Source organism: Vanellus vanellus (assembly GCF_965231255.1).
Source record: "Vanellus vanellus genome assembly, chromosome: 3".
NCBI lineage: Eukaryota > Metazoa > Chordata > Aves > Charadriiformes > Charadriidae > Vanellus > Vanellus vanellus.
In genome coordinates, this window is record NC_138907.1 from 63,565,518 (window position 1) to 63,592,908 (window position 27,391).

The following is a 27,391-nucleotide window of genomic DNA, read 5'->3' on the forward strand; positions in this document are numbered from 1 at the left end:
CTTAAGGGAAGTAGAGCAGTTGGCAACCGCAATCTGGAAAAATTGGAAGAGTTGTGAAGGAAAGTAAAGTGGAAAAAGGGAAGAAGGATAAATTAAAAATGAGAGGATGCCTCTAAGTCTGAAGTACTGCACTGCCACCTTAGTGGGATTTAAATCAGATCAGGTAGTCAGACGTGTGTAGCAGGAGACCATGGCATTCCGCATAGGCCCTCTACTCGGTCAGGGACGTCAGACTCCCTCCAGAAACCAAAGCAGCTTAGAGGGAACTAACTTGGTTGGTGTAGTGTAGTGAGAGCATGGATGTACCCAGAGAAACACACAAAATCCAGGAAAACACAGCCAAGAGATACAGAGAGCGAGACCTCTGGCTGAAGGGATACATGAGCTCTTCTCTATTCTTTCTTGGAAGACTGATGTACGGAGCGATTATCCAGTCCACTTCTGGTGTGTTAGGTGGTGCTGCTGCATAAGGCATTGATGGTTGGGAGAAACAGCATACTGAGGAAGGCAATCACTTATAGCCGGGCCTACGTAGCCGAACGGGTAATTCCTCACCAGTTAACCGGCAAAACCTGTACCAGTGGCGCTCCCGCGTGCCCCGCGCCCCGCGGAAGGCCCTGCCCCGCCCCGGCCCCTCCCGCCGGTGTCGCCCGGGCAGGCGGCCGGCACTCGCCTGCTTTCTAGACCGCTCCGCAAGAGCTGAACGCTGAGGAGCTTCTCGCAAGCAAGGCAGGCGGCCCGCAGAGCCTCGCGGGGCCGGGGCGGCTGCGTGGGCGGCGCTGCCGCCGCGCACCCCACGCGGAGCTTACCGGGGACCTTCCCCGGCGGCCCGCGGCAGTCACGGCCAGGCCAGCGGGCGGCGACGCCAACGCCGCTGTCTGGAGGAAAGCGGGGGGTCTCCCCCGCGGGGAGCCCAGCGCCCGCGGCCCAGCGCTGCGGCCCGCCACCCCGAGGGGTCCCCCTGAGGCGACCCCTCGCGCGGCGCCCGGTCCGCCCCGCCACACCCACAGGGGGCGCTGCCGTGCCCGCGCGCCCCGCGCATCCGGGGCTTGGGAAGGGGGTGGTGCGCACGGGGCGGCCACCACGCCCCCTTCACGCCTCCCGGGGGCGCCGCCGATGGCGTTTGTACCGTGACGCGAGGAGGGGGCGGGCCCGCAGGCGGCGGGGAACGGCCGTTGGCTCTTTTCCCCGCTAACCCCGCCCCTCCCCACACACACAGCGGGCCTGGCGCTTCCGCCGCCGCTCGGGCGGTCGGCGCAGGCGCAGGCGCGGGGAGGGGGGCGCGCGCAGGCGCGCCGCTGGGTGGGCGGGGCGGGTGGGCGGTTGGTGGCGGGCGGGGGGAGGGGAGGGAGCAGAGGGAAGGTGTGAGCAGCCGCTCGCGCGCGGCGGTTGGCTGGAGCGCGCGGCGGCGTCCGTCCGTCGGTCCGTCCGTTCCCCCCGCCTCCCCGCGACGGGCCGGGCGGCGCGAGGCGGCCCCGCGCGCTCACCGCTGCCCCCTTCCCTCCTCCCCCGCCGGCCGGGCCGCCGCCGTTGGATGTGGGGTGGCGGCGGCAGCGCGGAGCGGAGCCGGGGTGTAAGATGGAGGGCCTGACGCTGAGCGAGGCGGAGCAGCGCTACTACTGCGACCTCTTCTCCTACTGCGACACCGAGAGCACCAAGAAGGTGGCGTCCAACGGGCGAGTCCTGGAGCTCTTCCGCGCCGCGCAGCTGCCCAACGACGTGGTCATGCAGGTAACCGTTGCGGGGCCCCGGGGGAGGGGGTGGGGGGAACGGCGGGCCCGGGCACCGCCCCGCCGTGACTGCCGGCGGGGAGACAGCCCCGTCCGGGGCTGCCGCTCCTCCCCTTCCTCAGCCGCCCCGGCCCTCGCCCCCTTGGCTGCCCGGCAGCCTTTTTGCCGGGGGTCGTCTTGCTGGCGGTGGCGGGCCGGGGCGGGGGGAGGCCGGAGCCGGAGCCGCCGGGAGGCTCGGGAGCTTTGTCCGGCCACCTGAGCCCGGGCGGGAGGGGAAGGCTGAGCCTCTCCGGCGGAGAGGGAAGGGCGGGGGGTGCAGGCAGTTGCTGCGCTGAGCATGCCTGTAGCAGGGCCCTGCTTATGTGCTTGTGGGGCCTCTGGCTATAAGGCTAGGAAGGGGCTGTAGGTAATCTCTGCTGGTGATGTCTAGCAACTGGTAGGCAAGTGTCTTGTTTTCTTGGTGTCGGCGGAGGCCAGCCGAAGCGCGAGAACCTCAAAGCATTTTGGGGATGCGGGGGAGATTGATTCCCACAGTCTGCTGATGAAAAGCAACACGAGGAAATCTGGGTTTGTATATCGTTGGGTGCGACTGATGCTGATACACTCCACCTAAGCCGTGCAGTCTTTTTTGGACATCAGTTCCCGGCAGGTATTAACTTACCTGTAGTCATCAAAATATTTCTAACAATGAAGAATGCAGTGTTAAGAATGACACGGGCCCATACTTGCAATATGTATGTGCACAGTTTTAGCACTTACTTCCTTGGTCAGCTTACGTCTAAAAGGTGTAGCAGTATTGCAGAGCTGCCGACATAGAAAAGGAAAAGTCTGCTCTGATATAACTTGTGTAATTATTTTAGGAAAGTATTTCCAGTGAATCATTCTTATGAACAGCTATTTGTAATAATTTGCTGCTTCTGCAGTTCCCTCTGTCACTGTTCAATGCTTTCAAGTTTATGTAGTGTTTGAGTTGCTATGGGTAAAACAGTATCTAAAAAGCCCTGCTGTCTTGTGCAGTTTCATCCTCAGTCTAGTGAGATAAGCAGCGCTTTTAACAGAGCATTAAAGTTACTGTAGCCGGAAATACAGTACACAAATTTCAGTGTTCTGCAATTTAGTACCAGATTTCAGTACAATACTTAACTAGGGTTACTGTTTTGGGCTCCTAAGAGCAACTTGGTTTGTTCAAATGAGTTTGAGATGCAAAAAAAGTGGAAGAGGGATGAATAAGAAATGATTCTTACTGGTAAAACTAGTAATCTCTTATTTGATGACTTGCTAGACTGGACTTAATGGTAAGAGAGTCTGCATGCTCAGTATTATGAGTGAGGTTTCTCAAGGGCCACCCACTGCTACTTTTTGTGTGTGGCCAACCAATTTCAGAAAAATCATCCCAGGAAAGTGGGTGTTTACATGTTTGTTGTGTTTAAAATCTATTTTCCATCAAACTTGTCTGGATCACTGTAAAGACAAAGTAGGCTAGTGCTAGAGATTTTGGTTTATGCAGGGATTTAGTGCAAGGACTTGGAATTTTAAATACAAATGGCCACAGATTATATCCTTATCTGTTGCAGAGGAGGTCAGATATTTTCTTGCAAAGTAGATCACATCTGAAGAAGAGAAACTACTCAGGCATCATTCCATGGGTTCTAAATAAATTAACTCAAGAAGCAGACCTGGCTTATCACTGTAGTGATCTCAAGGAAAACCTTGCAGTTAAAACGGCAAACAAGATATTAGATTGCCTGAGGAATGAGACTGTAAATAATACAAAGAAAGTCAAAATGCCCTTAGCAGCTTGACCCACTACAAATATCTTGTGCAATCACTGCTGGTAACCTGTAAAGTACCTTATACTGTGAGGGGAAAGTATCTAGTTGTCTAGTTATATTATGTTCTTGAAGTATGGCTGTACCTCAGGTTAACAGAGGCATGAACATTGGATGGGGGTTCTTCCAAGGGAAATTGCATTTGATGCTTTTGGAAGCTGTGGCTTTGTAACTGAAACCTTTAGGTGATACAACTTAAGAAATAAAGAAAACGTGTGAAGAAGATGGAATTTTTGTTTGACCACATGGTGATGTGTTCTTACCTGTTCATTTGAAGCACCTGATGCTTGTGGGGAAAGGAGCTTGATTCAGTTACCCAATTCTTATATAATCCTGGAATGCAAGTGTAGTAGTAGTCGTCACGTGAATGCTAAGTCCCTTTGTAGGTGTGCAAAACATAGTACAAAATTACCACTCTTCAAACTCACGGGGACCAAGCAGTCCAGAGGAACTACCTTGAATTTTTTTCCTCTTCAGTAGTACAGTTCTGTAGATACCTGTGAATGATTCAGATCTGATTCTGTTGGAAATGAAAATGCATGCATTTTTAGACCCACAACTTGCTTTGCTTGCAAATCTGTTGTTTAAAGGCTGCATACACACGTAACCTTTCCAGCAAAGAGTTATGTTTATGTGAGATATATGTCTTGCAGCAGGAAAAGTGAATGCATGTGGCTAATTGTTCCTACTCGTTCTCATTTCTGTCTCTAAGGGACACTGTCAACTGTGTATTAAATGGGAATAAATGAACATTTAGAGAGAAACAATTACGTTTGCTGCTTAAAAGTCATATGCTCACAAAGCAACAAAACCCTCGAAAAGAAAAGCTGTATGTCCCCTTAGTACACATCTACAAAAGCACAGCCTTGTTACCAGAACAAAAATACCACAAACTCTGTTACAACCTTAACTGCACATGTGAGAACACCAGCCTTTATTAACCCATATTTCTGCCTTTTTGTGCACATCCTTGAAATTATCATTAAGGTAGAAGATTTGCATAAAACAGCGAATAAAAGTATGTGTGTTGGGATAACAGGTCCAGCTACTTCACAACAGTTAGATGAGTCTTTAAATTGCTCTCAGGGTGTGGTTTCACATTGCAGCTCAACCATCTAATGGTGAGTTGCCACTGAAGGAGGTGGTTCAGTCTTCCCTCTTCCCCCAGCCGTGTGCTCCTGCTTCTGCTTGCAAAGACACTAGTGCCTGTCAGATGCTGGCATCAAGAGCTATGCAGGCAGAAAATTAATCAGTTTTTTGTTGATTTTAGCTCTGTATGTCAGTGCTGGCACAAGAAAGGAGGCAGGAAAACCATTTGCTGATGGAAGGGAAGAGGAGAACTTTCCTCTTTCTACTGTAATTGAGTATTTCAGTTGTGACCTAGCGTGGGTTTCGTGGTAGCTTAAACCACTAGAAGCTGGAGCTGCCTTATGCTGGTGCTGACATTCATTTGACAGTGAGCTGGTTCAGGGAGCTTGTTCCACCAAAAGTTAGGGGGTTTTGTCAAGTTATTTTTCACTTGACTCAGCTGCCTGACCTCGTGGCTCAGATGTACGTGCATCGGTGTCTGTATTGGCAAGTGGTACGACACAACACAAATGATGATGAGGAGCTGCTATCTACCCTGTATCTGTATTTCAGAAGCTTTCCTTTGATAAAGTTCTGGCCTGGTCCTGTAGACTGAATGTTAGCTGAGATTCATTAGGTGCACTCTTAGGGTGTATCTTCTAGGTTAGCTTCGTACAAAAGAAATCTAGTTGCCTATGCTGGAGTGGCTGCACAGTAAGAGCCCAGTGGGGGTGGTCAGGAAATTGGCTTCAAAAGCACAATTTGCATCTGACCTAAAATGCTAATGTAGGTATGCTATTAAAGTCAGTTCTTGGTACCTCTGTACTGGTGGTGAAGTTGCTTATAAAAGCTGTGGTCAGCCAAAAAATGTATTGTGAATTTCATTAGTTGTGCATGGAATTAATATAAAAGTTGTCCCATTTGTTCAATTTGTAGAATTCTTATTTGGGTAATTTAATCACAGAACGTTTTATGAACTTGCACTCTTTTCTTTGAATCATAGAAACTTCACAAGACAAGAAGCAAATCAGTTTTGCATATGATGCTCATCTGAAATCAATGAGTCAAGGCATCTTGCTTTAAAATATGTTACTATAAAACAACAAATATGCAAGTATCTGGACGTACCTCCTCTAAAAAGAATGAATTGTCATCTTGAGTGTTGGCATTGTACAGCAACGTTACCTGGCTTCTAATTTAGTGTTAGAAAGTCTTTGAAATGACAGATGAATCATACTGTTATGTCCAGTTTCTTCAATTACAATATGCTTGCATTAGCCCATTAAAAACCTAGTGTAAAGCCTATTTTTGGGTCTTGTTAGCCAGTTTCAAACTTTTTTTTTTAATTTCTAAGGAGTTTTTACAGACAGATTGGTTTTGATTGTTCTTTTGTCATTGATGGAAAAAATGTCTACCTCAACTCTCTGACGGAGTTTGCTGCCTTCACATCAAAAGTTGTAAGAAAGTGCATACCTGTGATGCTCATGCTTCGTTGTGAAGTCCAGGCTCTTAGCGTAAAGCCTCATTCATCAGCTACAGTTTCTGTGCTGTGCAGAAAGCCAGCTAACATGCAGGCATATGCTGTCTTCTGTTGTTCTTGGGGTGATAGCTTTTGCCAAGCATAGGGAATGGAGAACATGGAATGGTGGTTTCCTCAGATGCCAGAGCTCATCTGTGGCATGCGGTGCAATTGTAATTGGAATTATAATCCATAGGCAGAACATGGCAAAATGAAATTGCACATTCTTAATTTAAAATGTTGGCCTCTGTTGGAGAATGGATGTAGAGAGAAAGGGATCTAACAAAATAAAGACTTGTTCACAGTGATTTTATTATTGCAGTTAGTGTTTCAGTGAATTTTCCTACACAAAGGCTACCAGCTTACCAAATCAGTAGAATTTACTAAATGGCTACTGCAAATGGAAGTTGAGCCGTGCTTAGGATTACCTGTGTGGTGGAGACATGCAGAAGACTCAACCTCATTCTGGTTAATTTGCTGAATTTATTATCTCTTCAGAGCTGGTGGGGTAAGAAGTTAGAATACCTTATGTGCTGCAAAGCCCATGTCTTCCTTTCAGTGTATATTTAAAAATACATAGCACTTTCAGATCTTTAAAAAAAAAAAAAAGTATGCTGTGTAAAAAGCTTTCCTCTCTTAATACTGACCTTTACCTAATCTGTGAACGAGCCCAAATTTTAAAAAGAGATCACTTAATTGAATTCAACCCATACATTTTGGGTTTATATTTTTTATTTTAAAGCTTACAGTTTTTCTATGTGACATTACTTTAAGATATAATTAGTTTAGATTTCTTCTGAGGCAATATTTACAACAGGTCATTACTAAGGTGTTCTTCCAGTGTAGAAATGTGTACGTGTAGCATTTTTCTTACTTGTTCTTAATATTTTGTTAGCCTGAGCACCATAAAGTTGATAAGTCTATAGCCTTTTAGGATTATAATCATAGATAATTTATATATAAAATTTATATATAGTGTTTATATATTTAAAGGATGTTTGTACATACATTATGCTGTATCTCACTTCTCGTTTAGGAAATAAGAATTGTTAGAAATCTGTTGTAAATATGAACAGTATCTGGATCCACAGTTAAGAATATCCAGTTTGAGTTACGTATTTCCCCCCCCCCCCCCTCAAATGTTATTGTAATAGAGTATTTTTCTTTCCTCTCTGCTGAGCAGTAGGTTAGTTTTGCTTCTCTGTAATGATGAGATATATAAGCAGTCTTATTTTCTGTGAGTGCCAGAAATGGCTCTTAGTCTGCTTTGTGTCCTGTGAACTGTGCTTTGAGTTTTCTGCAGAATTCTGGTTAAAATGTTTACTTTAATGATGTTACCTTCACAGAGACTACAGTGGGCTGCAAATTGTTTTCTCTTTACAGTTAATTAGAGTAGTCTCATATCAGCAGTGTTTAGTCAGAGAATATTCTTTGTTTTTGAAATGAAAGGCAGGAAGTTAATAGCAAAACTTTAGCAGTGATATTAGGTGTTTTAGACTTATATTTGTTTTTAGCTGATTTCTCTATGTAATTGACTGGCATTCATACTGTATAGTCACTTACATAGTAAATAAATCCTTCATAATTCTATATGCCAGCACAGCACTCAGCTAATTTCAAATATCACAGATCAGCTTTGTTTGCAAGCAGTTTCTTTTTTTCTTTTTAAATGTGCCGTCAGACGACAACAGGGATAATTAATGTCCATTTTGACGTAACTGGATAGAATTCTAAAAATCTCTTCAGAAATATCAGGGGCTTTGGCAAATGCAGCTGTCTTAGAATCACGTGAGCTGTACAAAATTATGGATTGTAAACTTGATCTTTTTCCTGTAAAGATGATTCTTTTGTATTAGGAGTTTTGAGCACTTCACCCACTCTCTGTGAAAAATGGCAAACGTGCCTTCATCTTAGTCTAATCTTCAATAAATATTATTGCAGATACCATGGAATTCGAGGACTTTTCTGTCAGTCTGTATGACTTTTCAATTGTATTTGCTAGCTTTCAAAATATTACTCTTTACAGACGAGTTACACCTAGGTCATAAATATTTGCTGTTTAGATTAGTCCTTCTTTTAGAATTCCTGGACTTCAAATTGGAGTTTTGCTCTTTGCTTAAATGAGTTTGAAGTCAGAAGTGACTGTAGTCAATACGTTGACTACTGGATTTTTCTTGTTGGAGTTCCAGTAATGATTAGCATAAGAATGTATTTCCCACTTGTTCTTTTTCCTTTATCATTGGTTTAGACCATAGGGATATTGTTAAGCCAGCGGTTGTCATTCTTTCTGAACTAATGCACTGAGTTGGTGATTGTGTTTGTGACATGCTTGTTTTTCTGTCTGGGGTTGGTGTCTAAAGAGTTAAATTATCCCCTGTACTTGTTATACAAAAAATACATTATAACTTTGACATGGCTGTCTGTGTATTGGAACTGTGTTTTGATAGGTTAAAGGACTTGGAAAAGATGACAGTGTGACCTGAATTTCTGGAATGATTGACTTCTGACATCTAAAATGCTTCTGAAGTATGGTAACAAAGCAAGGAGTAGATTCAGTTTCAAATACATCTTTCAACTTCAGTAATCTGAGAAAAGGGTGGCCATGACAGAGCTGTGTAAAATTTGGCATCAGGTGCTGACTTTCTCCTGCTTCAGACTATTAGTTGTGAATTTTGTAGAAAGTCTGTTCTTACTGCAATAGTGCGTGAGACTTTTTTCTGAATTAAAATGTCTTAAATTAGTTAAGACCTGGTGTTAGCAGCTGTATTCTGAATCTCAAATGTAGCTCTGTAATTGTGCAGTTTTTAAAATTTTAACTGAGGTTTGTTTAAACTTTGATAGACACATTGTTAAGACTTGTAAAGGCGTTACTGGGAGAAAGAGAGCAGGGCACAGCTAAGTAACTAATTAACACTAATCAGATTGATGCTCAGAGGAAAACAGATTGAGATGGAAAAGCTGCATAAAGTAATGGGTACAGTAGCTTTAGGTAGACTTGTATGGAAGTGCTCAGATTATCAAGTCCAGATCGGAGCAGTCCTATTTGGCCTGGCCACAGCATGACCACTAATTCTGGGATTGGAGAATGCCTTAATCTTCATTTTATGTTAGCAAAAAAGCAGAAGCTTGTGTTTATTCTTTGAGGCTTTTTTGTCTTAGTTTTGTTTTGGCATAGGTGATGTGTGGAGAAAATATTAAAATGAAAAAAGTAACAAATTAATTATTAGCAGGTGGTATCGGTCACTGGAATGCTTAAATTATAAAGGAGCTCTGAAAGGAATCAAAATGTCTATATAAATGCTGCTCTCTTCAGCGTGTAGTGCTTAAGTAGTAATTTTGCAGGAAAAATATTCAACTTAATGCTGCATGGGAAGAGCATCCACAATTAGAACATTCATGTAACCTCCCTTGCACTATTTGTTATTGGAGTAGTAATTTGAAATACTAAATTTATTATTGTTGTAATATACCTCTCCAATGCCTGCTGAAGCTAGATACTTTCTTGGCACTTACATGGGTACTTTGGCTGCTACTTTTTGTTCCAGAAAATACAATTGCTTAAGTCTTACAGAATCATCCTGGAGCCTTAAACCGTCACAGACTGGCTCAGGCATTGAGAGTTCTTGCTTAAGTGTGTTTCTTCATCTATTGCTTGAACTCTTCATGGCACCACCAGGAGAATGGAGACACCCTTGTTTTGAGGGCAGTTCTTCTTAGCAGCCTAATACGTAAATATGTCTTTCCCTTCTAAGGAGGGTTTCTTTGGGTAAGGCAAAGAAGGAGGAGTTGCAAGTGCTCTTGATGTGACATTCTGTTCAGTTGCCTCATTTCAACCCTTTCTGCCCCTCTTAAATGCAAAACACACAACTTTCTTGAGGCTGCAGCCTTACAAGAAGTTTAGAGTTAAATGAACAAACTGTTGCTACCAGCCACATGTTCCTGTGTATCTTGTAGCTGCTGAGGTATTCAGTGGTTTACAATAGACAGATTGCGTTTAATAAAAGAGCAGATAACTAACACAGTAACTTTTTGCTGGCTTACTGAGTAGAGTGATCGTACTATGTGGTCAGGTAGATGAGCAACACTGCTCAGGAGTGGGTAGCTATGCAGCTGAGAGCATGGGAGGGAGGAGCTATTTAGGTTGAGGAGTAATGTAAAATTGCATAGGAAGAGGAGACAGGTATGTGGAATATCTCCTTTTAAAAGAACTACTTAAAGAATTAAAAATGGTTCTTGTAGGTCCCCAGGCTGTCTTTTGTTGCTTCAGTGTTTTTTTTTATTTCCAGTTCTTCTTGCTGCTTTATTACCATTACTGTTCATAAGGTACCTTTCTCATGAGCACTCTGCCAGAAGAACAGCAGTAGAGACCTCTGCCTTGAGGTCTTACAGCTATGACGTTTTACTTGGGAGGGTAGTAGTTGCTTTCTAAGGGAACGTTCATCTGGCTGTCTGGATTTCCCTTTGTTAGTGCTAATGTACATGTCAGAAAGGAATATGCTTATTTATTCTGTCCTCTTTTTGAGGGTATTTGGCAATAATTTATTTGAGTTATAGTCGAGTAGGACATTATAGATCTTTGGAGAAATGGCCCATCTAAATCAGTACCTTGAACTTTTTTGTAGTTGCATGTAGGGTGCATCTGCCTCATCTTTGTGGATTGATTGATGGTGGTTACCACATACTACCAAATCAAGAAGGGAACCACTGACCTCTAGAGAGCTGTGGAGCTCTGCATAAGAGGCTCTGCAGGTAAGATTCATGTGTATGGCTTGTAACAACTTTTGCAGGGGCTGTTAGGAAGGTCACAAACTTTGATTGCAAACGGAAGAATCAAAGCTACTGCATTAGGAAGCATCTTTGATAAGTGAGGCTAATCCACCATGAACATACATGCTGCCAGGAACAATAGGAATTGCTGTAGGCCCCTTTTGGAATTGGTTGAAGTCAGGAATGACCTAAAATATAACTGGTTCAAAAAGTACCACTGTGGGTGAAAATTCTATGTGGTTTCTTCTGTGTGTGGTGTTCAACATACTTGTTAAGATATGTATTTATTGTGTGCATCTGTCATAAATCAGAGTTTTAAATTTTCAGTGCTTTTTGTCTGCTGCTTTTCTTTTAACAGAGAACCTGCCAACCCTTGCTTAGGGAGTGGACATCCTTGTAAAACAGATCCCAAAGTACCGGGGCAGAATCTTTCCTCTGAGGCTTAAAATGCTGGTTCGTTTTTTGACCAGCTAATTAACTTCTTTCTTTCTGATGTGATTAATTCTGAAATTTCATTTGATTGAAACATATGTGTGTTTGAACTTGAAATGACCTGTAGAATGGGAAAGTTTAGTTCTAAGTATCTATAGAGAATTAATTGTCAGAGCTGATGAGTATTTTTTTCTTCTTGTTGGTGTTTTAGCAGTCTGCTTCCACTGTGGATATGTGCACTGTGAAAATCAAGGGCGGAGAAGTATTAGGAGAGGCTCAGACAGTAGGAGACTCTAAATAGTTCATTGCCAGAGAGCGTGTGTCGTCTTGGAAGTCTTCCAATACTATTGGTTTTATTTCTTTAAAGGCCTGTGTTCTGAAGCCAGGTTTGTAGCATTGACTGAGGTCCATCTTCATGGAACAGTCAGACTTAAAAGGAAGACCTTGCAATTCGTTGTGCAACAAAGTACAACAGTGTCCCAAATAATACCCTGTGCCTGGGAATTCTTAGTATCAACTAATTAAGTATATTTACTACTATGCTTTTTAAGTACCTAATAAGATAAATATATGTATCAGAGGTAATGTTATTCTTGCTGTTCAGCACATGAACATTTCCTACTTCATACTTACTGAATTGAATATACCAGTTCTTGATAGCCTTCATAAATGCATTTTGCAAATGTTCTTCGGATAGGTGTAAGACTGTTTAAATGTTTGTTGTACACTGCTGTTTGTGCTGAGACATAGAATTCAGAGCAATACTTGGACTGTTTCTTTTAGTGGCACTTTTTTGTCCTGTCTCTTTTTTTTTTTTTTTTTCTTTTCCTTGTGTGCCATCATGTTGCCAAGGTTTGTGGAGCCTTGTGGAGAACTGGGTCAGAGACTTGACTTAGTTAAAAATAACCCATCAAAAGAAGGATCTTTGTCGGTTCCCTGTCTTGTTTCTGCTATGCAGTGCTGTAAGCTGTTGCATCTGAGAAGCTACCTGTCAAGTGAGATTTTTTTTGGAAGAAAAGTTAAAAATTCTTGCTGAAAAACTAATTGGTATTGTTTTGTCCAGTTGATAAGTGAGAGACTGTAGTTGGAAAACTGTGTCAGACTGTGGTCTGCTATTAGTGAGACAGATTGAGATAAATGAAGTGACAGGAATTGATCTATTGAACAGTGGTTGCAGAATAACAAGATTAGAAGCTAGCAAATTGTGAGGAAAGAAATGTATTCAGTCCAGAAAAAAAATGCAAAGGAGTTTTGCATAGGTGTTTGGTATGTAGTGATGGTCAGGGTTTTTTTCTGCTACAATAAGAATGATAAGGAAGTATTTTTTCAACTTCCCTTATACATCCCCAGGTTATACTAATCTGTAGAGATCCGGTTAATTTTTATTGTAGCTGAGGTGAGTGGATTACATGACTTCAGGCAAGCACCTTTGTAGGACAGCATATTCTAGTACCCAATTTGAGGCTGTATTCCAATAAACTTAATTTGGAAAATATTCTGTCATATCTGTTTAATGCTTAAGTTTGCAAAGAGCTTTAGAATTCTCATCAATTGATTGCTTCATATGGGATACAGAAATAACATAGTTGACATGATGTTTTTCATTTTAATCTGTGAATCAAAATCAATCTGTAATCAGTTACATTTTTATTAAATAACCTAAAACTGAATGCAGATTATTATTTTTAATTTTTAGCTTTTTTTATCTGAAGTAAACAGTTAGCTTTTTTAATGTATTGCTTGCTTTTTAGTAAAAGGTTATTGTCAATATGCACAGTGAAACTCAAAAATAATGTACTAAATACTGAAGCACAGGTATATTCGTGTGGTCTAGTTTAACTCAAGTTTGTATCGGATATTGTAAAATGAATGTGAAAACTTGTTTTGCATCTCTGGTCCATGGTTTATATGATATTCATAGTGATTGTTTCATTTAAACGTAAGAGAAAACTATTTTACTGTAAGGGTGGTCAAACACTGGAAGAGGTTGCTCACAGAGGTGGTAGAGTCTCCCTGCTTGGATATACTCAAAATCCAACTGGTCACGGTCCTAAGCAACCTGCTGTAGCAGAGCCTGTTTTGACCAGGGGTAGTGGAGTGGATGATCTCCAAGCTCAATTATTCTGTTATTCTACGTAGGGTTTCTTTGGGTTTATTAAAAAGTGTCTTACACCAACAATAAAAACATAAAACACAGTAGGACTACTAGAATACCTCAAATTAAGAATGTGTTAATAAAATCGGGACCAAAATGTATATGCTGAATCCCAGTTCTCCTTTCTTTCTCTGTACCACTCTGATTTTTTTATTTTTAGTGGACAGACTTGTGTTAATGTCCTTGTTCAGATGAGGTGATACAAAAGGTCCTCCTTTGACTTTGTTCACTTCCCGCTCCTGTCAGCATACACCATGTGTGTTGTAACTTCTAGCCTTTGAAAGTCGCCTTAAAGTCTTGCCTCTTGCCACCCTCTGGTATGGAACAGTAGGTACTTCAGTAACTCTCCAAGCAGGTGAAATGTTTTTATCTTTACTATGTAGGTGGTATGCGTGTTGCTTCACTTATTGTTTTACCATTGAAGTTGTCTCTGCTTACATACTGTTGTACTTCTGCATGGGTAATGTTTACAGATAATGGGCTTGATTTGCCTTGTAGAAGAACAGGGAGGGCGGTGACTGTGATATTCTGGAAAGACTCTCCCGAGAGGATTCTGTGTTCTGGACAGTGTGTTTCACCACACTTGATAGATTTGTTCCACTTCACCTGGAATTTTTAAAGGTTCCCAAGTCTTGTTTTTTTTCTGGTTCAGAAACCTTTCCAAGTTCAAGGACGTTTTATTTGAAACCTGCAAGAGTTCTAGAAGGTACGTGCTTGAAACAGTGCCATTTGTCAATACACTGCTTCCTATGTATGTCTGATCTGCACCAGCTCCTGATATTGTTGATGCTGCTGTTACTTCTTTGCAGTATGATAACTGAGTGTGCAATTTGGTAATTTACAGCTGCTGCACTGAGGTTTGGGGGTTTTGTTTTTGTTCTTGTTTTTTTTTTTTTTTTTTGTATCAACAGCTTCCAGCAATTCTGGAGCTTCACAGAATTGTTGGCCTTAATCCGGTTAATTGCAGTAATGTGACCTCAGGATCTTCATATCTAGGGAGATGAAAACAGGCATGGAGCATTTTGTCTTGAAGATGACTCTGTATTCCTTGAAGAGTTTAAGGAAATTCTTTATTCTCTCTGTTCCTAAGAAGATGAAAGCCCTAAACGTAAATCTCAGAAGCAATCCCTTGATTATATTTTTTATTATTCTGGGCCCCCCCTCATCAGTATAGCTTATTACCTGTTGAACGTTTAAATCCTCCTTCAAGGAGATTAGGTAGGCTGTTTTGAGTATGTTCAAGCATGCTGTCACTCAGCAGAGGAGTCTCTATTAGATGTATGTGTTTAATGATTTTACTGAACCTTCAGTCATATCTCTGTGTTATATTCTGTTTGAAATAAAGGACTCCTTTAGCTATTTATGGGTTGATTTAAGAGCAACTTGTTCAGTGCTATAAGGGCATTCTTTTTTGTTGTTGTTGTTGTTGGGGTGGTTCTTTTTTTTATATCCTTAGCTTTTTCTGTTTCTTGATACTTGGATCGGGTGTATTTTCTACGTTTATATCTAACTACTTTGAATCCGTGGTTGTCTTTCCTTACTAATACTTATCTGTCGTGGTAGCTTAGTTATTAATTCAGTTTTTAACTGAAGTTTTTTTCAATCTGACAGTACTGACTACCTCCAAACAAGATAATTTCTAGTCCAGCACTGGTTTTGAAATTGCCCAAAGCCATTACTACCTAATGATTCCATAGGCTCCAAATGCCTGCGTTGGTGTTTGCTTTCATAAGCTTTTCCAAAGTCTGCTCAGTTATTCATCTGTCAATGCTAGGCCACTAGATCCACAAGCTTTTTCTGTGTTGGGTGTAGTCAAGTACATGGATGTTTATCAGGCTTCCAGGATACAATGCTTTTAAAAAAAGGAATTGCTCTTGCTGTCGCACTGGTTTCAATGGCTAGCTGTCTCTTGAATCTCCACCGCTTAAGTTCTGCCAGTTATTTAAACTTAGTGTAATTACTTTTGGCATTAGGTTGGGTACAGGCAATTTATTTTGGATGTTGAGGCCTCAAAGTTTTTATTTGAATGGTCACCTGTCAATTTATACTGTCAGTTCTTTCCCTATGGCACTTTTTGTAGTTCAACCAGCCTATTGAAACTAATGTATTGTATTCAACTGTATTGAATTATTTTCTCTTAGTTAATGAACTTTAGAAAATGCCCTGTTATCCCTTGGCTTCTGTCCAGACATCACGCTGTGGAAATACTGTAATGGGAAAGTAAAGTAACACAGGTGCTGTAGGACAATGTGGGAAATACAATGCAGACGTAGACAAATGCTTTAATGCAGCTAGCTTCTCTCCAGCAGGATTTTAGCTGCATGCACAGCCGTAGACCTGCTGATCCTCCTGGGACTTCCTTGGGACTAAGCATTTGTCAATTTCTACACCTTCCTGTGACAGGTTTTAGAACAGCTTATTACCATGAGGTCCTAGAATCTTGGTGCATGGTAAGGAAATACCCAATCAGTTTTTTGTTGAGCCACATCTAGCTCAACTGTTGTTAATAAGCCCATCCATTTGTCTGATTTTACGGAGTTACCTAAGTTGATTGCCTATTTCAGCAGTGATGAAGCAGACTAACTCGTTGTGGGTCATGTGGTTCAGTTGCTGCTATGTGAAAATGTACTTGACTTTTTCAGTTGGAACTTGCCTGCAAGCAGGGTTCCTCTGCCCTTCAGAACTGTGTCCTCTGAAAGCCAGCTGTCTTTCAGGACAGCTTTCTCTAAGCCCAGTAACAGTCCATCCCAGTAGCTAAAAAAATGAGCAGATGTGTCAAGAAACGAGATTTGCCAAACAGGAAACTTATGACTGAGCTCTAGTAGGAAGGGTGAGGAGCACCAATGGATGTAGATGAGGCTGAGATTCTCAGTGCCTTCAGACAAGGTCTCATGAGCCTTTGTGCCTGGAGATGGTGTTGAAGGAGAGAAGCTAGTAGTACTGCAAGGAGACTGATGGATATCTTGAGAAATATCAAGTTCATGGGATTAGATGGGATGCTTCTGAGGGTGCTGAGAGAGCTAGCTAATGTCGCTGAAAGCCAGCTTTCCTTTTGAATAGTTGTGGAGTCAGGGGTGGGTCTCAATGACTGGAGAAAGACATGTTGCAGCTGTCTGCAGGAAGGTTGATTTGGGAAACTGCAGGCTGGTCAGCTGCATTTTGGTCCCTGAGAAATTGTGGACCAAGTCTGCTTGGAAGCTATTTCTAGGCATATGAAGGTGAAAACAGTAATTAGGATTAGCAAGCATGGGTTTACCAAGGGTACTTGTCAGCCAGATTATCTGCTGTGATGGATAGAACTGTGACTGAAGAGAGAAAAGCAGTATGTCATCTACCTTGATTTCAACAAGGTTTTCACTGTGGTGTCCAGGAGCATCCTTGTGTCTCATCTGGAACATTACAATCTAGATGAGACTGCTAGGTAAATAAAAAGACAGTCTGGATCGTTGAGCTTGGAGAGTCTGATTTGGGACATGTCGTGCTTAGTATGTTTTCAGTGACCTGGCACAAACAGAAATGCACCCTCAGCCAGTTTGCAGATCTTTGATGTGCAGGGGTGTGCAGTCAGTATGTTTGAATACATGGCTGCTGTCTGAAGGGCCCAACGTTTCTCAAAAATTCATAACAAAAGACAAACCCACCTTTCCATTATATGGAACACCCACAGAAGAAAAGGGAATAAAATAACACCACTTCTTTGTTGTATTTCTTAAATGAAACAGCAATTGTGGCATTGTTTGGAGAACTTGAAGTTCTGCATTCTTCTTCAGTGCTGAAATCAATGCATGTGTGTGGATACTTCTTTGTGTTCTAGTGAATGCTTCATAGGTTTGTTTTATAAGTTAAAAGTTAAGCTATGGCAAGGCTGTATCAGAAGAGACTGGAAGGTATAAATTGTCTAACTTTTTCACTTTTTATAAATTCTAACCTTGTCATTGAAATTCTTCAGGGAGAAATTTGGGGACAGACCATTTCTCTAACTTGATCAGTAACACACTGTTCAGTTTTGTCTGAGAATTATACAAGTCTTTATTTTGTGTTTCTGGATTACATTTGACAATATAATACTAAAAATGTTGAATACTGTTCCTTTCATTGCAATTACTGAAGACAGACAGACAATATGCTGCTGATGGAGTAGCTAATAGTGACATAGGATGTTTATTATGTGCTTTCTTCGTGTGTTTGGGGTGGTTTTTTTTATTTGTTTTTAAAAGGAACATGAACCCAGTTACTCTCTCCTACTCTGCCTCACAACAACCCTGTAGAACCTGTAAAGCAAAGGTGAAAGGTGGCTAATTGGGAAAAACTTAAGTTTTAGACTTTGTGCTTTTGCTGGTTGTGAGGAATCACATACTCTGACTTATGTCACATAACATTTGGAGATTGCACATGAAGTTGTTACCAAAAGACTGAATATAGGAAGTATTTGCAAATATTTAATGCAAGGTATGTTGCTCTTAAGTGTATGAAATCACCTCTGTAGAGCAGTTTGTGTTTTAAATTTCTTTGTACAAGTAACTATGTGTTTTGTTTCAGATTATGGAGCTCTGTGGTGCAACAAGACTTGGCTATTTTGGAAGAAGTCAATTTTACATTGCTTTGAAACTTGTTGCTGTGGCCCAGTCTGGTCTCCCTCTAAGAGTGGAAAGTTTAAATACAGGTAAATCACAGGATCAGGGGAAACTGAGTGGAATTATTGTACTTGGCTCACAGATTCTTGTAGAGTAACCTTGTAAATTAGCCTAGTATATCTTTTTATACATGTTGCAAACTTAAAAAACATTGTGGAGAGACTATGAGAGAGTGTATTCTTACTATGCAACAAATATGAGGTGAAATATCTCACTCTAAGTGAATAAATATTGTGTTCATCATGGGGTAAATGAACAACTACCTACTGACTATTGTGTAGGTACAAGTTCATTCTATAGATTACTGATGTGAGAACTTGCGTGCTATATCCTCTGAATAAAATACTAATAGGACTAATGTGAATTGGAAGGAAAAGAAGAACACAACATTTGCAGGCTTTTACAGTTGCTGAGTTTATGAAGCCTTGATTGCAACAAATGAAAGGTCATCTTTTCTAAAGTCACATTCCTTCGCACTTGACTTGGCAGTTTTCTCCCTTCTTAGTGCAAATATGAAGATAGTGGTTTAAGATTTTTCTAGTGAGAAACCTGACCTGTAAAATATCTTTGAAGTCTGTTATCAGCCAAAACACCTGTTATCCTGCTCAAAGGTCGGCTCTGGTGTGGGTAGTGAAATAGGAACATGAGAAAGACTCACTCTAGGAAGATGATTCAGAAAAGAAAGGGCTTTGATATGAGGCTCTACTGCAGACTTCTGAGTGACATAAGTGGATCCATGTCAGTGTTGCTCTGCAAGATAAAAAGAAACTTAGGAAGATAAGTAGTGAGTTTTAAGCCACTGTAGCCCTTTGCAGTGTAATACACAACTCACAACTTTGAAATATCTTTGGAGTGCAGCTTTGCATTAAAGCGACCTCCCTAGTAGAACTATGTCTGTAGAATACATGTTATGATGTAATTTATATATGCTAGTAATTAAAAGAAAGTTTAGGATTTTTTTTTGTCTAAAGGATATAGATTAAACAGAGTAGTTACAAGTACAGTCTGATAGGACTGAAGTATTTGACAAAGCTATAAAAAAGAAACAAATTATCATGTATACTTTTACAGTTATGTTTATTCTAGGCTCGTACAAACAGTATATACTACTGTCATGTTTTTTTGTAGCTTTTTGGAAAAGTGCATGGTTTCAGTCAATGTTTTGCTAGTATTCAAGTTCCTGTCTGCTCATGAGCCACCCTATGTTTATAAAACATTTCCCTAGTTTTCCTGATGAGTGTTCCTGAATCTAAAGCTTCATAAGCTGTAGCAGAATGCCATAGAATCAGAACATTGGAAAAGGGACCTTCAGCTCTTAATATCTGATAGAACTGGGACTTTATGTAACAATTGTGGGATTTCTTATCAAATGCCCGTTGAAGATGACGAAGATTTAAATGTATGTAGCTTTTTCCAGGGTTTTTATATGCTTGGTTTTATTTTAATGCAAAATACCTTAACTGGAAGGAGCTGTTCTAGTTAAAAAAAAAAAAATCAGAACAAATTTGAAGGAAGGAATTGAAATGAAGGTACAGATTTCATTCCAAAATATAAAATAAGTTGCTGTAAAACTAGCAGCCATTGGAACTCTTGTAATGGAATACATTTCCTTGATTCATGACAATACTAGAAATACTTGTAATGGCTGCTGGACTTCTAGGAATAATTTTCTGCAACTGGTTCCAAACCTACTAACTAGAACAAGTACAATTAACAGAACATTTATTTTTACCCTAACTGTTTTTAGCTTTGGTTGTCTGTTGCCTTGGTTGCAGTGGTTCCAGTCCTGTCTATGAAGTTTCTGCTCCTAGGATGACTCAAGTGTTGTTGTAGCAGCTACTAAACAGCTACATTACAGCAGGCTGAAGGCTCGTAAAATGATTCTGAGCTTGGGTTACCTTCCTTTGAAAACTGGGGTTCAGCAGCCTGGCCAGCTGGGTTCTGCCCACAGTCCGTCTTCAACAGGTCTTGAAGAGGAACCGTTAGAGGCATCTTAACCTAAACCGTATAGTCTTTCTCTCTTCAAAGTAAAACATTTAAAATTAGTTAAAGCATATATTTTAGGACATCTACCTTTTAGCTTTGCATTCTGTGGATGTTTTATTTAGTGATTGTTTTAATGTTATTCACTCTTTTATCTTGGTGTTTTCACTGCTTTTCTTGTTTGGTTTCACTGTTCTTCTTGTTTGGTTTGGTCTTTGTTTCAGCGTGTGCCTCTTCCTTAGACAGGAGACTTGCTTTATGTGAGTTGCTGAGCAGAGACTACAGTCAAATTTTGAGTACTAAGTCTATCCAACATGAGTGTCATCCAGTTAATTCTTAGTTAAATAAGTGCTTTCTCGATTACTCAGATGTGCAGTGTAGGAAAAATACTGGCTTTAGTTATTATATTACATGCCTCTAAAACTGTTGTTCTTTGCTGTCCCAGAATTTTTTTCTTTCAAAATGCTAAAAATCGAGAAATTGAGCAGTGTCTATTTCAAAGTAATGTTTATTTTCGAAGTATGGAATATAGTTTTTGGTGGAGGAACATATTAACAAGGATGTAGGCATAAAAAGTACAGAGAACTTTCTAATTTATTCAATATCAAGATTTAATTCAATTGATAACAGCAATTGCATTTATAATTGAGGGATTTCTGAATGGTAACAAATGTTGTATTGTTAAAATGAGGTTTTTCTGCTGTTATGGGAAAAAGACAGAGGAGAGAGGTAAAAATGGCAGATTTCAATTGGCTGTGTAGAAACATAGTACAGCAAACCAAACCTGTGTTTATGTGGTCTTGTTTTTATAGAAGACAATAAGAATATTTTGTGTTCCTTCTGAGCCCTCTATATTATTTTGTGAAATAGTGCTAGATACTCGTGCCAGATCCTCATGTTGGAACAACTGATTGCATAGACTTCCCCTGTGTCACTTGGATGCTTTAGTGTCTGTATTACCCTGTTTTGCAAGCATACAACTTCTCGCTTGTGTGCAGTGACTTTTTCACTTTTTGTCTGGCTGTAGTTCACTGCTTAGCTACATGAATGACTTTCCTAGTGCAACATATGGGGTACGGTGCTAATGTGAAAATTGGCATCTAGGACTGAGGAAGGCATCAGGAATTGCTTTAACAGTGTTTCCATGTGATGGGTAACCACAAATTTAGCAAAGAGGCTGTGTTGCGTGCTCCTTCCCTGTGATGAAAGCTGGTTGGCACTTTGAATTATGCTTAGTGACAGAGGCTTAAATCAAGAATTTATGTTCTTACTGGAGCGTTATTCTTTAATACTGGCTACATAAAGATGCCTATATTGTTGAATACTATGGATTCAAATGACACTTCAAATATAAATCAGTTTAATGTTGAACTTTCGTGTAATAAACTGTATGCAATTTCATTTTATATTTTAATACAGTTGGTAGCACCACTGACTCATTTTCAATACCAAAAGTAAACAATGTAAGCAGTCAATAAGAGAAATGAAATTTGAGCCATGCTTCTAAAATTGTTTTGTGTTAGAAAAAGAACTTCCAAGCAAGCTGTACAGCAAATTCACAGTTTATTTATATTCACAGTGAACCAGTAAGAAAATTGTGGTTAGGATTCAGAAAAATGGTAGAAATCTTGCAGTGAAAAATTGAGGACTTACATACCCTCGTTTTTATATCAAGCTACTCTGAACCATGTGCATGAAGCTAAGGTCCTCCTAGCATTTTGTAGAAACTTTGCTTTATAGGTGTTTGTAACAAAGTGAGGTGATACTGGAATAGTCCCAGTTATATCCGAGTAAAACAGCTAATTTAGCTTCTGTTGTAGAAAGGTGTACACAGATGTTTAAGCAATAGTTGCAGTTTTTTGCAGTAGAACTATATTATATTATCTCTTGTAAATATAGACATGACATCAGCTTGCTAAACGATGATGTTGAATATACTGCAGTATTTTAGCATTTGTTTTGCTCATGAACCATTCTGTCTGAAGACTCTTTAATTTTACCTACCTGCTAGAAATGGTAGACAAATTTTGAAAATCACACTTCAATAATTAAATGTTGGCAAAACTAAGAAAAAAAAATGAGCTAAATCCAAACTATCTTGTTTGCTACTGCATTTAAGGCAGAGTTCTAGTGCAAAACAGTTATGGAACTATGTGAAGTTCTCTGTATACCAAAACCAGAACTTGGGTAGCAGAATTGTGAAGTATAATGTAGAAAGGGTATTCGCTTTTTTCCAACTGGCAAATGTTGGCTTGACTATAGCAGCAGTCTCAATGTTTAAGTAATTGAGGCACATGTGAAATTTTAACTACCAAATAGAACTGCATTTTTATTTTTAAGCATCATACTTCTGTATAGTAAATGGCCTGCTCTACTTTTTATTTTTTTAACAGTAAAGGACCTCCCTCTTCCCAGATTTGTTGTGTCAAAGAATGAACAAGAATCAAGACACACAGCCTTGTATTCTTCAGATGCTGATAACCCAGCTTCATATTCAGGTGTAATTCCTCCTCCACCTGGTAGGATACAAGTCAAAAAAGGCTCTGTGAGCCATGATGCAGTGCAGCAACGTACATCAACTGATCAACAGGTAAATTAACTTAAAAGATTAAATGGGACTCATACCACTACTTCGCTGCATAGGTGTCAATTTGATAGGGCTTCTAAGCTTTGTTGCTTTCTATATAGTTTCTTTAAAAAAAATCATACTGGTGTATATTATACATAAAGACCACATTCTTCTGAAATACCTGCATGTAGGAGACATTTTTTATGAAGTCTTATAAGCTGTGTTTAAAATATTGGTGGTAATGGACAAAATTGAGACAGAAAAAATTGGTGTGTAAAATATGGTAGCAAATATCAAGTTGAATTCATTATGATGTTAATACCTCATTTATTAGGTAGTTCACATCAGCTTCCTGGTCATTGGAACAGTGATACTGAATGCCATGGAAGACTCAATTTCTAGTCCTTCATCATCTTTATATCTGAAATACCTTATTTAGAATTATATTTTTTTTTAAACCTCACAGTTACTTTTCTCTGCCTTACATTTTATTGTTCAGCTATTTAACTGTTAAGTAGAGACAATGAGAACCAGAAATAAGATGGACATTTTCACATAGCTTTTTATTGTGTTCTAATAATGACAAAACTATTTCCTTTTGCTCAGTGGTTCTTTAATCTTCAGCTACAGGATACCTGAATAAATGAAAAATGTAAAGGCTTACAAATCTGTGCCTCCTCATAATTCCTTTTCTTTTTATAGTCTTTATGCTCTCTTTCCATAGAATGGTTTAGGTTGGAAGGGACCTTTAAGATCATCTAGTTCCAACTCACGGGGAAATCTTTTCTGGTTGTCTTTTCTACTAGCAAAAATGTGCAAATATTAAATTTTGCTGGGTGTATGTATGTATGTCTGTGCATAATTGTTGAATGCCCTATTTCTTCCCCATGGTATGGTCTTTTCTGGGCTTGTTTTGTAAAGAATTGTGGAGCTTGCAAATATCCTTTAGTCTCTGGGAATCAAGGAATCGCTTGTAAACATTTATTAATCTCTCTGGGAGTAGCCCAGACCAGTCCAATATAAAGAAAAAGAAAATTAGCAGAGGCCATCTATAATCAGTGTTTGGCTGCCACTTTTTCTCCCAAACTGTAGATGAGGACTGTAATGAAAGGAAGGCTGGCAGTAGATCTGAAGATAGCTTGTCGTCATCTAGTTTTGGGAGGAGTGTTTGAGAGAGCTCCCAAGCACTTCATGAAGAAATTAGCAATCACAGATCTTGGTATGATGATGAGGGTTTTGGTTTGGTTGAAATAGTTTTTTGTATGTTTCCAACATGGTGTTCAGTTTTAGTGAGCAGCTGTAATTTGATACACGAATCTGTACAGGTGTAACTTCAAAATAACAAAAAAATTCTGGTATTTGAGGTCTTCAAGTTCTGGATGAAGAAGCCACATATTTATAAAGGTGTATAAGCATCCAAATTTAATTTCTTCATCTTGACTGATAGAAGCAGCTTGATGTCTCTTTCACACAAGTGTCTATGGGATCATGAGAACGAGGAAACTGTATGTATAAGTCATTGGAGAGATCTGGCCCAGAAAACAGACTTGGACCAAATGTAACAGGCAATACAGCATTGAGTCCAGCAGTTTTAAACTGCATTCATGGTCTGGAACATCAGGGAAGTATTGTCTGATTTTGCACACTATTGTAAAACTGAATTTTCTGTGGCTGATTCTACATTTCTGACTGTACAATGAATCCATTCAAGCAGCCTTCTTGTCCTGATCTAATATTTATTGATTCGGACACCATGTTAGAAACAAGCTGAGAATTAGAATCCCCTTAGGCTGAGAAAAGGGCTTGAGCCCAGGTGTCTTGCTTAACCACATAAATATTGGGTTGTTTTCCACAAGATGGATACAGCTTTTGGCCATGTTTTTGTAGAAATTGCTGATCCAGTTGTCTTTACCTGGAGATACTGCTCAGATCTATAAAATCTAGGAAGAGATTCAGACTGAATCCTCATTATATGCCATCTCTTTCAGCAATGAGGATGAGAAGAGCTGAAGTCTGAAAAGTGAATTACAGCATGTCATTTTCCTAGGGATCACTGTTCTTTCTGGAGGAATTAAAGTGTCAAAGTTAAGCTTGGATATTTTACTCTTACAGCTTGTCATGCAGCTGTTAGATACTCCATTAGTGAGTTTGGGGGTTGCGTTTGATTTTTTTTTTTTTTTTCTTAAACTGTTTACTGGCTTTGATAATATGCCTGACATTTAAAAATACATTGATCTCATAAAATACTCTGGCTTAAATATTATTTGTATGAAATCATAAGATGTCTTAATCTTTAAAAACTGGGTTCATTCGTGTGCCATTTTCCATATTGATGAGATTTGTTATACATAGATTAATATCTTATAATTACAAATAATTTTTGTAAAATAATTTAACTGAGAGTATTGTCTACTGAAATGTCCTAGGTAAAACTACTTCTTTATCAATGCATTATTTTGGCAGTTCTCAATGAGCTTTGCTCAGAGGCAGGGCATCAGGAAAGGCAATCGGGTTGTGTTTCCAAAGAATAGCTATAAATGAGGTCATCTTTTAAAGTAAGCATGAGCTCAGTTTGGTAAGATCCTTTTTCTATCTCTAGCCGTTTTTGTGGTGGCATTTTTAGTTTATAATGGCTAAGTATTATATGAATATAGCACTGGCCAGAAGTTTTTCTTTTTAATATTGTTAGTGTTAATAAAAGATGACTGAAGTCACACCCAGCTGTCATGGAAGCTGCAGAACTGATTCTAGGAGTCAAGCCAAATAATGAAAGATACCTTTGCTCACTGGATGGCATGTTGACTGCACATCATAGTGGAGATAAAACATTGGAAAATACTTTTTCTGCTGGCATAATTTTTTCTTCATAAATAACAGAAGCTAAGTAGATTTGAACATTTCAGCAGAAATTTGACATCTGTAGGAGCACTTTTGTTACGATATGTATGTTGACCACGGTGTACATACAAATCTCTATGCCTTGGTAGTAGTGGCTATGTTACTAAAAATGTTAATTGACGCCAATCTTGAGAATCTAGATTCTGTTGAGTTCTTGTGCTTTTTAAAAAGAAATCCTAGTAGAAATAGGAGCTGATATTGTAGATGGAAGCCTTTTTGGCTTTTTTTTTTTTTTAAGGAATAAGACAAATGTACCGAAAGCAGTTTCTTAGAAGCAGCAGCAATATTGAGATTAGGAAGTATTTTCTTTTTTCTGAAAGCAGTTTACAAGTGATTAAATGTTCTCAATATCAGTCTGTTAGATATTGCCTTTGGATGTTTTGTTTTGTTGTTAAAGCCAAAAAGCAAATACTTTTTCCAGTGTCTTAAGTGAGATCCAGGTGTTGATGAGGCATTGCTTTAGGATACTTTCACCTGGCTTGTTAGCTTTTCTGGGAAGGCTAGTTTCAATAGATATTGAGGCTCTAATAGCTGAAAAACGTCTATGTGGCAAATGCTCATAGGCTGAACCTTGATATATCCAAGTGAAAATAAAAAGTACTCATCTACCTATATGTGCATTAAGCATAATATTGGCACTCTAGATTATATTGATTTATTGCCATACCAGTGCAGTCTTAGGAAGGAAATTTGGCACCTGTAGCAGTCAAAATTTCATCACTTCAGCTTTTTTTAACTGCATGAAAAGTTGTGTCTGTCTTTTTAAGGTTTTTGCCAGTAGTCCATTTCTGTTCACTTCTGTTTGGTAGATTGAACAGGTAATTTGAGGTAGAACATACCTGGTATTAAATAAATTATTTAAGACCATAGAAGACCTCTTTTGTCATTGAGTCTAACCCTCTGTTATCTTGAGAAATTATATTAGATAATGAGTTTTAAAAAATAATTGGGATTCTCTGTTGAAATCACCACTTTTCATCCACACTGGCCATGTTGGGGAAGACTATTCTAGAGCCTTAGTAGGAATATAGTGGAATATCCATGGGAATATGGTGGGAATTGCCACTTGGCTTTACTTAGATCGGGTAATACCTGTTTGACAGCTTTGTCCTTAGTATTTGCTGCAGACCATCACCAGTGTTTACTGGAAAACCATCATATTCCCCCTTAGCTTTGTTTTGCTTGACAGAACAATCCATAGTCTCAGTTTTGTCTCAAAGTAGTTACCAGTAATCCTCATAATCCTTCTCTGCCTTTGATCCAATTTGAATTTGTTCTTATTGAAAATATTTTACTAAATTTGTATTACTTGTTCCAAACGACATCTCACCAGCATTAATACTATTTTGTAGGGTACTTCCCTACTTCTGCTTGATATATCTCACCTCATATACCTTAGCAGCTGGGAGTAAAGCAAATCTGTCATATTTGACATATTGTTGTGGTCTGATAGCTGACCCATGCATCCGGTCTTCTGTTTTCAGCTGATTGATTGTCATTATGCACTTTTATATTAATTTCTGCTATGCAAGTCACTGTATTTTATATTTTAAAACTTGATAGTTTACAGTTACCTATGTCCTGAAAGGCATCCATCTGTTTGCCTCCTTACATTTGTTGTCAGAATTCATCGGCATGCTATTTAGTGTGCATAAACAGTTACCTAAAGTATTAAATTGGGCCATTCCCCAAATCAGTCATTCAGGGGCATTATTAGAAACTTCCCTTAGATCCCATAGTACCCATTCTAATACAATTCATCTTGGTCCTTGCATAGCCAGTTCTTTTGCACCTTAGGTTCTTGTAT

At 39.7% G+C, this 27,391-nt stretch overlaps 1 protein-coding gene across 1 annotated transcript in view; it reads left to right on the top strand.

The window, feature by feature from the left end:
• The first annotated feature begins 1,415 nt into the window (after positions 1–1,415).
• The window catches only part of REPS1 (RALBP1 associated Eps domain containing 1), a 67,951-nt gene continuing 41,975 nt past the window's right edge, over positions 1,416–27,391 (top strand). Inside the window, exons 1-3 of the mRNA XM_082481408.1 lie at positions 1,416–1,731; positions 18,040–18,163; positions 22,511–22,707. Coding sequence (XP_082337534.1) covers positions 1,579–1,731; positions 18,040–18,163; positions 22,511–22,707 — 474 coding nt within the window. The 5' untranslated portion in view covers positions 1,416–1,578. The remainder of the gene's footprint in view (positions 1,732–18,039; positions 18,164–22,510; positions 22,708–27,391) is intronic.